This window comes from Neltuma alba, unplaced genomic scaffold (genome assembly GCF_004799145.2).
Source record: "Neltuma alba isolate B1F8T4 unplaced genomic scaffold, ASM479914v2 tig00013175_pilon, whole genome shotgun sequence".
In the NCBI taxonomy this organism is placed as follows: domain Eukaryota; kingdom Viridiplantae; phylum Streptophyta; class Magnoliopsida; order Fabales; family Fabaceae; genus Neltuma; species Neltuma alba.
In genome coordinates this window covers 25178-38827 of record NW_021637485.1, presented here as the reverse complement: position 1 = coordinate 38827, position 13650 = coordinate 25178, and the positions used below count along the sequence as shown (strand labels likewise).

Below are 13650 nucleotides of genomic sequence, written 5' to 3'. Positions count from 1 at the left end.
AAAAATAATACTGTAAATAAAATACTGTAAAAGAAATATTTTATAATGGCTTTATAAATTATTTTATTGAAAAAAAATTTTGTTGAGGTAACACTACAATTTAAGAGTTGAAAATCACTATAAAAATAATTACTATTATTAATAAATGAATTGAATAATCTGATAACAATTATTAATAATTACTTTTTTTACAAAAATGTCCTGGGATAGGATGAGATGACCCCATCTCATCCCGGTTATTGTTTCATCTCGTCCTGAATTGACTGGAATTAAGCGGGGACAAGTTTAACATCCTTACTTATAAGCACATTTCATCAAGATAAAATTCTTCTCATATATTTACCTTGTATTTTATAAATTATGATTAAAAAGTTACTTATAAGTTATTTAAACAGTTCTCAATTAAGAGACCAATATTTTTTTTAACTTAAATTCTAAACAAAAATATCACTTTTTTATCTGCAAATGACTCGTTTGGTGGAAAAACAAGTCATCAATTTTGCCCAACAATCAGAGAGGATGGGATTGTATTTAACCCCCGGGGGGGGGGATCTGGTTAAGATCATTGTAGAGGCAAATCAGAAATTTAGGACGTGTCACCACAAAGAGAGAAAGAAAGAAAGCAAGTTAGAAACATATAAGCATTAAAATTTATGATATGTCCATTAGTAATTGTATTTAGAATCGTTGAACACGATGCAGTAATTACATTGCAAGCGACATCTGCTATCATATCGCATGCCTTTTTACTTTTCCTTCTATTCACGATTTTTAAGATTGCCTATTGTATTGGATCGCATTCATTAGGAAAGAAAACGACTATAAACTCATTACTTCGCTAATCACTCACTAACGTGTAACTTAACATTAAGACACTTGACTAATTAAAAATGCTAATGAATTTAGTGTTTCGGGAGGGAAGCCATCATTTGGACATCGTACACAAGAAGAGTTACACTAGGCTAGGGAGGGAACGAACATCCTCTATAGCCAAGAGCTCAGAATATAGCTGTGCTTTAAATACAACATAAGCTCGTCCAAGCGACCTCCTGAAGCTGCCACTGTTTCCCCAAATGTCTACAATCAACAGTTTAAAAGCCGGGAGTCTCATCAAAATGCATAGTCTTGGGTTTCAAGTCCTCTTGATCTTTGAAAAAGTTCCTGTTTCAGAAAAGTAAGTGCTTTGAGTTCCGCTACCAAGTTGGTGTGCATGAGCCTGTGGATTTGTCAGCTCGATCCCCTGCACAAGAAGAAAACCTAGTAAATCCATCCGTGGGTGACATGCATGTAAACCGATAAAAAGTCACCAATGCAGCACCAAGAGGGAATTATAATTACGCTTGTTCACAGAATTTCAAGATGGGAAAAAGCTAAGCAGTGATGTGACCCACCATACATCATCAAACGAGACATCCTTTTTCTGTGCAATGCACGAAAGAGATAATAACTTCAGTTTCTCAATAAGATTTTTACTTTTCTTTCTAACATTAGGGTGGGCCTATGAGCATGAAGACACTTGAGCGGAGCTGCATTATTCATAACTTGTGAATTATGGGGCTGCTAATATAAAATTTATTGATATTAATGATTAGAGAGTTTTTCCAAGTGCTATTCGATATAATTCCTGTGGATGCAACTTAGATATAAAACACGCACTCGAAAATGATGAAAGAAAGGGTGCAGAAAACTTGCTTTTGAAAGCAGCTACTTTTTTGGGCCAGCGATGAAAGCTTGCTTTTGAAAAAGATGAAAACATGTAATTAAGCACCCCAAGCCATAGAATATGATATATAGATATGATCATTCAGGTCCCCATCCTACCCCATTAGCTATTCTGAGAAAGATCTAATTCCAGTGGAAGTCAAACAACGGCTTCCATTTGTTATTAGGTCTTTTGCCTGAAAGCGGAGGGGAATCACAGCAGCTAACGCACATTATGATAGAATTCTAGCAGCATTTATTAGGTTCAAATCTTTCTTAGTGAGCAGAGATGGAGTCATAAGATGTATAGGGTAATTGCATAGATATACAAATCTCTCAGTTCTCAGTTCTCATTTGAAGAGGCCAGACGACGAATTCACCAATGGCACCAAATAACCTAACCCATAAGGAAAGTGGCTCTAAGGCAGTGCACGAACAAAAAGAAGCCCTTTCCAAGCCAGAGCAAAAAAAGAAGCCCTTTCCAAGCCAGAGCAACAGTTGAACTACACTTGACAGGCTGACACATTTATCCAATGAGATGGTAGAGTGATACTGACCTGCACTGGTGTAAATGCTAGACTTGAAGTCAAACCAGATGTGGCACCACTGCTACCATAGCTCTTTTCCTTGAATCTGACAAAATTGAGACAGTGCATCGATCATTATCAGTCAGGGAAGTAGCACAGCCGAGACAAGAAGAGTGGTACAACTCTTGCTACAATTCAACAGCTAAATGAAAAGGCCATCGCAACATTTACAGCACAATCAAATACTCAGCAGTTAGCACATAATAAAAATACACTAAACCAAAAGCCTGCCTAAGGACTTACTTCTTAGCAACTTTTGCTGCAAGTTTGCTTTGACCAACTGACACACGAAGCTTGCCACTGCCAGCCTGACCAAGCATTCCATAACCTTCACCAAGACCATCCCCTATAATGCAATAGCAAATGAAAATCAGGAAATAAGGCAGTACAGGTTCGCAAAGGTAACAAGATTACAACGCAATTTCCAAAAAATTATATCCTCAACATCATTGTGAAAATAAATCAGACAACATAAATGTATTGTCATAAAATTACCTAAAGAGCTCTCTTCAGGGATACCAAACAGCATCCTATTTGCTAACTTCCTCATGTCTGTCACTGCATACCTGACAAAAGAATTAACAGGTCAACTGTAGAAACCAAAAGGGGGAAGAATAAAAACCCTCAATCCAAATAAACAAAAAGGATTGGCAAATAAAGTTGATGCTGACCTTTCCTTCATCTTCCTCAGCCGACGACCACCCCTCTTTTTTTTGGGCTCTGAATCAGGTACTGGCAGAGGTTTCGGTTGCTTTGCAGGTGGGGGCTCTTGCCACTTCTCAATCTTCTTATGGATCTCTTCCTTGAATGCCCTCCCTGTGTTCCCAGATGGATCTCCCCGTGTTGAATCTACTCGTGCTACAAGTGTAGACTTTGCAGCCAATAATCGGCAAGCACGCATTCTCAGAGGAGGAGGGGTAGTTTGAAATATTTCTGTTTGCTCAATGTAACCTACACGAAATTGAGATGTTGCAGTAGAGAAACCAGCAAGATTCTTTTTCTTGGCACCAAGAAGCTGGACATTACAAGCAGGCATCTTTGCCAAAGCTGCCAAGCCACCTGCTGTTCCCATGAGTTTGGCTGCAACAGCACTTCCAACAATAGCAGAAAGATTAGGTGCAATGTAGCCCATTCTACTCTCAACAAAATCAAGGACCTTTTTCTTTGCGGCATCAAGAGCAAGAGCTCGATCACAGGCATCAACTGTCTTATTAAGGACTTCTTCTGGAAGTGGCTTGCCACTTGTAGTTGATGCTGTAACTGAGACAACCATGATAATAGCAGAGGGCAAAAGCCCTTCTAGATCAACTAGAGTCAGATCTGTTTCATTTCCAATCTTCTTAACAACACGTGCATAATCAATTGGGTGATGCACAAGTGATTCAAGCTCTGGAAATTTCAAGCGATATTTGTCACGGATAAAAATTGTGGATAACAATTTCATTCTCAATATCAACTGACAAAGCATTGCATTCCACAATTAGTTGGTATTCAGGATCGTCTTCTAAGTCTACCCCCTGATTTGAGACATCTGAACCCTTTTCAAGTGCTTCTTCCACTTTCTGAAATTAAAAAAAAAAAAGGAAGTCTTTAATTATTTTAGCTCCAATATCTATGAGAGTACATATCTTTTTGGGGGAAAACACTAAGCAATGCTCAAGTAGCGAGTTTATGAGAAATAAGAAAAACACAGGCTCCTTGTATTGATTCTATATATAACAACAACAAACAGGTCCCTCTTTTCCAGTAGCAAGAGAAGGGCTAAAATTTCAATCTCAACAACATACACGGAGACTGACAAGTTTCTGCTACAATAACGGCGGTATAAGCAACCCATAACTGACTAACCTGCATAACATCAATGTATCTCTGAGTTTTCTGCAGTTTTGAAACACTATCTAAGTCATCGTAATTAAGGTTCTCAATGTCAGCCATCTCTCCATCAATATCTTCCTCCATATCCGCGGTATCAACATCGTTATCCTCCTAAAAAGAAGGCACAACAACAATTATCACTTGCCTAGTTCTTCAAATTTGATGCAAACATAAATAAATTATACTCACGGGGATTTCAGCCTCATTGTCAGATAGTTCGTCGAGGTCCGCGAGGAAAGAATCAGCAAGCGTCGCCTGCAATCAATCAAGCACATCAAAAAAATTCAAAATATAATATCTCGATTTCGAAAAATCATAGACACTGGGAAAATAAAAAATATATCAAGCAAGGATGTAACGTAATTTATTTTCACAAAAACACCTCTCTGCAACAACAGGCAAAAGCTTACCATTTATGCGGGGCAAGAGAGCGCAGATAGCAGTAAAGATAATACGATGGTTGGGGCCTTGACGGCCTAGGGTTAATATATTGAGCTTAAATTACAGATTAGAGGTTTCGATGGAGATGGAGACTATTCTCCCAAGGCTTCCCACGGTTTCAGTTCGAGTTCTCTAGTCCTTTCCCTGGTCCCGATCGCTGGATTTTCTTCATCGGTGTGGATTTCCTTTTCTTTTTTTTTTTCTCCCCACTACCGTGGAAGATAGATCCGTTCTTACAAAATCTAGCGTCGTATCAAAAAGAATTTTGCAGCGGGCCAGCCCAGCCCATTCAAATTAAAAGGAACGGTCCATCAGTCTGGCCTTCACCTGATGGGGCACAAAACCCGGAAATTGTGACCAAATATTAAAAAGAAAATGGAGCCACGGGCTATTGGCCCAAAAAACAAACAATGGAGACACAGGCCCACGGCCATGGGGTCACCGTTGAATAAAAAGAACAGTTTTCGAAGTTAACTAATTGAGAATCTTTTCTTGTTGGCCATATTCAAAATTAAGAATCTGCCACCAGTTTTTCAAATTCTGATCCATTTTGCCATAACAAACTAGTATTGAGACCTGCGTCTCCAAACCAAAGACATTCCAAGGTTACGGTGGAATGAACAAAAATACGAAGAGTGATATATCAGGATCAGAGAAGAGAAGGAAGCGACAGGCAAGGAGGAGGAGGAGGAGGAAGAAACTTATTATCACAATCTAACGAAAGGGGTTTGAGGTTTGGTTATGATGATGGACAGAGAGAGGGAGAGAGAGATAGAGCTAGAGAGTGCAATGTACACTAACTGTTTATTGTTAGGTCTTGAGCCGGCAATTATCGGAATCGGATGTTCCGGTGGCATCCCTCGAGTTGGACTCTTCCGCCATTCCAACCCGAAATTGGGGGAACAGCTCCTCTACTTCATTCTTTCCTCCCTCAGAGGCCCAATTCAATCCGCCAAAGTAATCCCTCTATTCTATTATTCTTTACAATCTTTACAATTCTGCCAATTTCACACCCGTAAAACATTTCACATTTATATGCCAGCTCGCACATTTTGATGGACGAATTCTAATTTTAAGCACGATCTATTTCTGTTCCATTGGATAACTTGTTGGATCTTTCAGGATTTCGATAAGGTTTGGCCAATTTTTGATTCGGCGCAGTCACGTGATTTTCGTAAGGTATAAATTAATTGACTAAAATCAGTTCTACATTTTTAACAAAATCTGCAATACTTTTATTACTGATGTGATTGCTTTACCAGGTTGTGCAAGGGATTATTAGTGAGCTCGAGTCTCAGGGTGAACTTCCACGGAGCAATTCAAGGGTTTCTTCACTTGCTACGTGTTGTGGACCTAGGTTTGTAGCGGATAGTCATTGTTAAAATTTGAATTAACTCATAATCCATTACAATAGGTCCAGCTGAGTGGAGCTTTTAGTTTTCACGACTCATGATCCTAATCATCCTATAAAACATGAGATAAAGTGGCTCATCTGTTCGCCTTTCCAATTTATAATAACAAGAGTTAAAGTGCTTTCTTTAGCAAGAATATTGTGTAGTGTAGAATGAAATTAACGGATAATTGGTATTTCTGGAACTTAAGAGAGTTATTGTAGATAACTTCTGCGTCAAGCAAGTAGCAAAAAACTAGTAAAATCATTATTCATTATTAGGATGCCATGAGGAAAATTGAAAGCACATCATTTGGACAATTCGATTTCACCTAGAATTGGTTTTAAGTTATTTGCTTGTACGATGCGCTGTAGGTTTGTTGAACTTCTGTGGCAACTTTCATTGCATGCTTTGCAAGAGGTTCATAGACGAACATTTGCAGCTGATGTTGCTTCTAACCCGCTGCCTGCACCATTGACTGATGTAGCGTTTTCACATGCAGCTACATTACTTCCTGTTACGAAGGTATCACTGATAACCCGTGAAAATTTTTCCAACATATGATTTGGTATATGTGGTGTCTTAATTGTAATTATAAAATCTTGGTTAATTTATATGGAAGAAAGGAATTCTGAGTTTTGGCATTTATGATCTCTCCTTGATGACATTCATTTCTTCGATGTAAACATCTTGAAGTCTTATGTCCATGATAACAGTACAAAAATATTTATGGAATTCACTTAATACTTGATTCTTTCATTAGAAGCTATTCATCTCGCTAGAGATTGCATAAATACTGGATTTCCCCCCATACTCCTTTTGAGCACTTTACTGTTATCATTTTGCCTGATTGTTGTTTAACTGGGTGACTTGTCCTAAAACAGGCAAGAATAGCCCTTGAAAGAAGGAAGTTTCTTAAAAATGCAGAAATGGCTGTACAACAGCAGGCAATGTGGTCAAATTTGGCTCATGAAATGACTGCTGAATTTCGCCGCCTTTGTGCTGAAGAGGTATAATAATTATGGAAATCTTGCAGAATAGAGCTTTATTGTACCCTTCTATCTCTTCTCTCCAGGAATATGTTCCTGTATATTTATCTTTTGTACAACGGCTGTGTAAAACCTGGATTCAGGCTTATTTACAACTAGAGCTGGAGAAACTACATGAGTTGAGGAATAAAGTGAAGTTAGAAGGAGAACTGTGGGGTGAGCTTGTATCCACCTCCAGTCAAAATTCCCATATAGTTTCAGAGGCAACTCGCCTTTGGGAGTCTATATTAGCTCGTAGAAGTAAGTACAAATGTTGCCTTGTTTGTAGCACTATTCTAACTGGTCATGTCAATATAATGCCCTCATATTTAATTGCGTAATTGCATGAGATGTGGAAAATTTGTGAATTTGAACTTCAAGGAAAGCACGTCAATTCCCTTGAATTGTAAAATTCATTGTTAAAAAATGATCGAATATGGAATTTAATTAGAAAATTTTATGAAACATTATCTTCAACAAATAATATGATTTAGCATAGATTAAAAGCAGGCAAATGATAAATTGATAGATAAAGGGACCAAATTAAAGTTTAAACAGAGAGAGATGAGAAAGCTAAAAGGAAGAAATTAGTAGATTATTAAATGGTCAAATTAGCTTTACCAGTTCCTTCCATTTTTCCCCATTGATAACATAACCAACCCTTCCCCAGGGGGAAAAAACAAAGAAAATGTTGAAAATTGCTATCAGCAAGAGACCCAATAATATAAAACCAATCTTTTATAAATTTAAGGTCATTCTAGACCAAAAACAAAAACTCCCACAAGCCATATATTATTTGTGTATGCAAATAATAAATCCAGAAATGCTGCTACCAAATCAGAAAAAAGGGGGGGAAACCCTCATAATTCTCCCTTGGCTTTTGTTTTTTATATCATATAAAATTGCTGGGACTGTACACCAGAAACAGAAAAACACAATGCGCATGATCTTGCCAATATATGATAGCATGGTCCCAAGCAAGAAGAACCTATGCATACAAAATGCATGCTTTCTGTTAACAATAAGAAACTATTGTGTTTTTCCTCTTTATTTCAATTGAGAAAACAAGACTGGCTATGGATGATTCAGACTTCTGTTATATAAATGTTCAGGTCAACATGAAGTTCTTGCATCTGGCCCTATTGAGGACTTGATAGCTCACCGTGAGCATAGGTACTGTAGTTATTTAGCCTGCCTTGGTTTCTTAATATCTGTTAACCTGATTGTGCTGACTGACTATGTAATGCATACATCTCAGGTATCGAATCTCAGGCTCCTCTTTGCTTGCAGCAATAGACCAGAGTTCAGGGGCTCCTATTTTGGGTGTAATATCTGGTCAGCCTGTGGATTCTCCTATTGTGCATATTGATGACAATGATGACATGGAGGACGTTGATGGATCACATCTTATTCTTAGCAAAGAGACATCGACAAGAGTGGCTGATAAAACTGGTAAATTTCATCAAACAGTTGATGTAGCTGAGGTTATAAGGCGTTGGACACATGCTTTGCGATGTATTCATAAACAATCACTTCATTTGGTAAACTCCTTCTACACCGTTATGTAAAGATGATACCATGTTCTGTTCATGCTATGGGTCCTTTATTTCTCATTTCTGTTTTTGAATATTGGGATTGGATTTTCAAATGCTTGACTGTGAGGTCCTTTCAATTGTAGTTATACGTGCTCCAGAAGACCTGAAGGTAGAAAGGTGGCTGGGAATGATAGAATGAGCAATTTTAGTCAATAGCTATCTTGACAGTGCAAGTGAGGGGTGATGATCCGAAGGAGTGCAAAATGAGTGGCAATAGATCTAGTTGTGCCCAGTTTTGTGGCTGAAGGGGTTTGGAGAAATTTGGGGAAGAGGAATTTGGTTTGTTTCTGTTAGTGAGTGGGGATAGATGTGGATGTACTGAACTTGTTTTCTTTGGTTAGTATTGTCTGTCAAATGTAACATTTGTATCTTAGTAGGTTTTTCTTTTCTGGGATTGTTGTACTGCTTTGCTGGTTTAAATTTCAGTTAGCAGAAATTACTGTCAGCTACTGAGCTATCAGATGCCACGATATTCAAAATTTTGATGTTTGGTCTGACAGTTAAGAATTGCGATAGAAAAGATTAGATGTGGTATTTCATAAAAGTTAACAAAGCTAAAAGGGGTGTCATTTGAGGTCCCTGTTGAGTCCATAATAGTGTGAGATAACAACCAAAATGGTGTCATGCTACAACACCTCCTTAGTATAGCTACCAAGCACCTTCTTGGTGACTTAAAGAAATTAATGACGTTTGTATGACATGTAGGCAAAAGCAAATGATGGAGAGGGTCCTGATATACTGCGAAGTGCACAAGAACATTGTTCAAAAGGTCATGCAGAGTCTTTAGCAGCAACTCTTGCTGAACATCAGCAACACTTGGCTAGCTTTCAGGTTTGCATTCAAGCATTTTCACCCAACCCATTAGTACCAAGGTTGAATGTTTTTCATGAGCAGCGCTGTCATTTACAAATTTAGAGGATTTACATTGTTTTGATATTTTTTTAGAACCTGAACAAGGGATAATATATGTATGATTGTCTTTATTGTATCCTTCCTTCTTGCACTCTTGGTGGACTGCGTCTTCTTTCAAGAAGCAAACAGTTAGACACTGACATTTGCTTTTTTCATTCCAAATTGCTTTTTAATTGACGTTCAAGGTTTAATTTTATGATGTATTTGTATTGGTGGATGGTTCAATGTAGAAAAGTGAAATTGCAAGGACTCTTTCTTTTGCCACTGAGCAAATATTACTGCATGGGCAATATAGAGAATGCTAGATATTTGGTTTGCTATGGAGAAGTTGCTTGCCCTCCATCTATTCACTTCTGATTCTAGCCTTCTGTATTGATATGTTGTAGTTTGATTCCACATTGGGCCTTCTTGGTTTCGGGAGGAGGGATTCAGAATCTTGTGCAATATGCTCAGGAGATTTCTCTCTTTATATTTTCCAATTCTTGCACTTTTCTTGTGCAGGTGCTAATTAACCAACTCAAGGAAGTTGCTCCAGCAATACAAAACTCCATATCCGAGTGTACAGATAAGGTGAACAACATCACTGCCAATCTTCCTCCAATGAACAGACTTCATGGCCGATCAACATCACCTATTAAGACAAAGAGTAGTGGGAGGATGGTAATTATCATGATTTATTTTCCTTACTAGATGGTAATCTCCCTTGGATATGGATGAAGTGGTGAAGTTATGCAAACATTTGCTTTAATTTTGGCTACCGATATGAGCTTTAGAAATGAAACAGAATAAGTTACTCTTGCAAATCTGATTATATGTTTCCCTTCTGAGACATCCATTAAAATGGTAACACAGTTATATCTTATATGGTGAAAGTCGGGTTCAGTCTAATGGTGTCTCACTCCTACCAGTGTATATGGTAACGGAGGTGAATTACTGGGGTAAAGAAAGGGGAGAAAGGGGAATAACATTAAGGGGTCTTTCTCCATGAGGATAGTTTCTCCACACCATGTGTAAAATCTGTTTTCTTCCTTCTTATGCTCCTGGGGAGGCTGCATTGTCTTATAGCCCCACAATGTACTTGGCATTCCATGCCTTTGTCAGAAAATTAGAGAGGTCCTGCAACATAATTATAAGTTGGGAGATATGAAAAATGGGATGAATCTAAGCTCCAGAGGGAAGTTCTGACGTGTAGTCTCTGCTCCATATTTCTGATAAATTTTGAAGAGACTTGAATTAGTGAGGCTGCAACTTCAGCTATAACATAACCCTAACTTCATCCCTTTGTTTCTTACCTCCTCCATTCTTCATTTGTGCCTGTGCTTCATCCAAATCCGCTTTCAGTTCTGCCAGTATCATATTTCTAGTTTAGAGTTTCTCTTTAACCTTCCTCGGCCCCAAAAGGGTCCTTGCCATATTGAGCCTTAGAAGGACTCATACGCGCAGATCAATCATAATTCATGATTGTTGAAATAATATTCAGTCCAACACCCACTCTTTGGTTTTAGGCAATCCACACAAACACTTCTTTAACAATAACTTCAGCTGCATCTTTGGCTTAAAAAGGGTGTGGTAGATCCGTAGATGCATAAAAACGAGCTTTATGAGCATCACCACCATGATGGTATCATATGCCCCGGATTTGGAAAAACCAGTAATAAAATCCATGTGATATTTTAACGTACATGCAAAAGTAGGTATGAGTAATGGCTGTAAGAGACCAAATGGCTTAGTGCCTTGGTATTTGTTGCGTTGGCCAACATCACATTTGGCAACCTATATGCACACCTTTCTACGACCAAAGAACATAATTTGGTCAGCTTTCTATATGTTCCGTAATATCTTGAAACCCCTTTTTGAGTAATGACGGAGTTCACGTAGATGACTTTAGAATCATCAAACAGCCATGTAACTCTGAGAGGTTTCTGTGATATCATGCCAAGAATTATATGCTTCTTTTCTGTTTCTTTCCTTTCCTCAGCTTTCTATATGTTCCGTAATATCTTGAAACCCCTTTTTGAGTAATGACGGAGTTCACGTAGATGACTTTAGAATCATCAAACAGCCATGTAACTCTGAGAGGTTTCTGTGATATCATGCCAAGATATTGGGAATCCTGCTCCTTTTCTGTTTCTTTCCTTTCCTTTTCTTTTCCTCTTTTTTTTTTTTGGCTCCTTTCTAATATGAGTCTGATTTTTCTCTATTTGTAACTAGATCTTTGGGTTATTCAGGACTATGGCAATGATGATGTTGGTGAGGTGACTTCAAGAATATCCAATGTTCGGATTGACAGGGTGTCTGTTAGTCCTCCCACTTTAAAGCTTCCTCAATTATTAAGCTTCATCCCATCTTCTGGGAAAGCTGGAAATTTGGTGAGGCGGCAGGGTACAGTTCCTCAAGCCAGCCAAATTGAGAATCTTCTTGATAGGAAATCCTTGGATCCTCCTTCAAGTACTCAAGTAGAGACTCTACCGGAAGGTTTGCTCTGTCTACTCTGCTTCTCGCCTGACGCATTTCATTGAATTGAAGCTTTGGAGTTTCCGTAGGGAATTTTATCTCCTCATTGGAGACAACTGCCTGGAAATGACATTAATTTTATTTTATGTTTTTGCAGGTGATGATTTTTCTGATGTCCGGAATTTGAAGAGGTCAGTGAGGGAAACTGCACTGCTATTGCGGCCATGCAGTTCAGCTTCATCACGAGACAGTCATTCTGATGGAAGTTCTGAGCACTTCTTTGTTCCTCTTTCGGAAACGGGTTTTTCTCATTTAGATGCTGAAAAAAGGACAGTTTCATCTCAGAGTAAAGGGTCATTTGCATCTCCAACGGATGATTCTCTGCTTGAGAGTCATGCTTCTAATGGTCTTGAGAAGAGCAAGTCCGATGAATTTCCAGATTTGTTTACCGATTTGGAAAGACTTTCTGATTGTGACAGTGTAAATGGGTTTCTCTCATACACTGGTTCAAATACAACTTCTGATGCACAATGGTCAATCTATGACTTGGAGGGTGCTCAGGATCAAGTCTTCTCACCACATCTGCTAACGGATTCATTGCTTTTAGCAGATTCATTTGAGGACTTGCTAGGTATGTTGAATTTGCAACTCACTGTTTTGGTTATAATATGCTGTCTAAGTATATCTCAATTTCCAAGGAAAATTCTGGTATCTCTGTTATAAAAAGTTTAGGATGAAGACTTTATCCAATGCTCATTGGGTTTGAGGATGCATCTGGAGCTTTCGCTGCCATTTTGCTCTTCTCTGTCTAAGAAAGAAGTGCCTTTCAATATTTCAAATCATCTATGAAGCATTGATACTAAAGAATTTGAGTCATCCTGTTTCTGTCACTCATTTCAGGCATGACACCACTGCAAACTGAATTCGACGCTAAATTCTCTGTTGTGTTTTGTTGTCCTTATTAGTATAAATGCTTAGAGCATAATTGTCTTGAGACATGTGCTTCTACGCACGTGTCATTTCGGAAACTTGCATACTCAGCAACAGATTACTATTTTGCTTCTGCTTCTGTGCAGCTCCCCTCACGGAGACTGAAACGGCCATGATGTTGAGCACTGACTCTTTATAATTTGGGTGACCTCTGAACGAGGAGACTGCTTGAATACTTGATTATGGAGGTAGGTTATATTCATGCCTTTGGTGGGATACATAGGCGGACCTATGTTAAACTCAGTGGGCCGCCGTGAAATCTTTGGAACGCACACATATGCAGTTATGCAATTCATATAATTCCTCCACCTTTTTTTTTTTTGGCACTTATTAGCCGGGTGCCTGGTTTGCGGTGGGGTAGGGGAAGCAGGGCAAGCAGATTCTAACATGCAACTTTACACTTTATTACGCTATTCTTTCCACCACAGTTCCCCATACATCAATAAATGGCATAGCAATATCAAAGGAGATATAACATTATAAATCGAAAGTCTGAATATGATTAAAATGAGGCTAATTTATTGATATCAATATTAATTAAAATCTGTGAAAAGCACAATCTGTATTAATTATAATGACTCATAACATTAAAAGAAAAAAAAATCGAACAATCGAGTCTCGTGACTGGAATATCTCTATATAGACGGCTTCTGGTTGGTGGTAATTTATCATCACA

General features: G+C 38.3%; 2 protein-coding genes across 3 annotated transcripts; one reads left to right on the top strand and one right to left on the bottom strand.

Moving 5' to 3' along the window:
• Positions 1–822: 822 nt before the first annotated feature.
• Positions 823–4780, bottom strand: LOC114735054 (U4/U6 small nuclear ribonucleoprotein Prp31 homolog). Its single transcript, XM_028922709.1, is given in 9 exon segments — positions 823–1240; positions 2259–2334; positions 2532–2634; positions 2784–2854; positions 2960–3711; positions 3713–3850; positions 4137–4274; positions 4353–4418; positions 4574–4780. Coding segments are annotated over 9 exon segments (1455 nt in total). The 5' UTR covers positions 4577–4780; the 3' UTR covers positions 823–1132.
• A 252-nt stretch (positions 4781–5032) lies between these two features.
• LOC114735052 (AUGMIN subunit 6) lies at positions 5033–13472 on the top strand. Of its 2 annotated transcripts, none has more exons than XM_028922708.1 (13): positions 5033–5561; positions 5727–5783; positions 5867–5961; positions 6370–6520; positions 6880–7005; positions 7128–7200; positions 8136–8196; positions 8282–8564; positions 9324–9449; positions 10032–10190; positions 11759–12005; positions 12142–12615; positions 13061–13472. In XM_028922708.1, exons 1-13 carry the CDS (start codon positions 5346–5348, stop codon positions 13111–13113), a joined length of 2121 nt encoding a protein of 706 aa, XP_028778541.1. In that variant the 5' UTR covers positions 5033–5345; the 3' UTR covers positions 13114–13472. The 2 variants fall into 2 exon arrangements, with proteins under 2 accessions (XP_028778541.1, XP_028778540.1); XM_028922707.1 differs by having other exon boundaries at positions 7128–7284.
• The last annotated feature ends 178 nt before the right edge of the window (positions 13473–13650 follow it).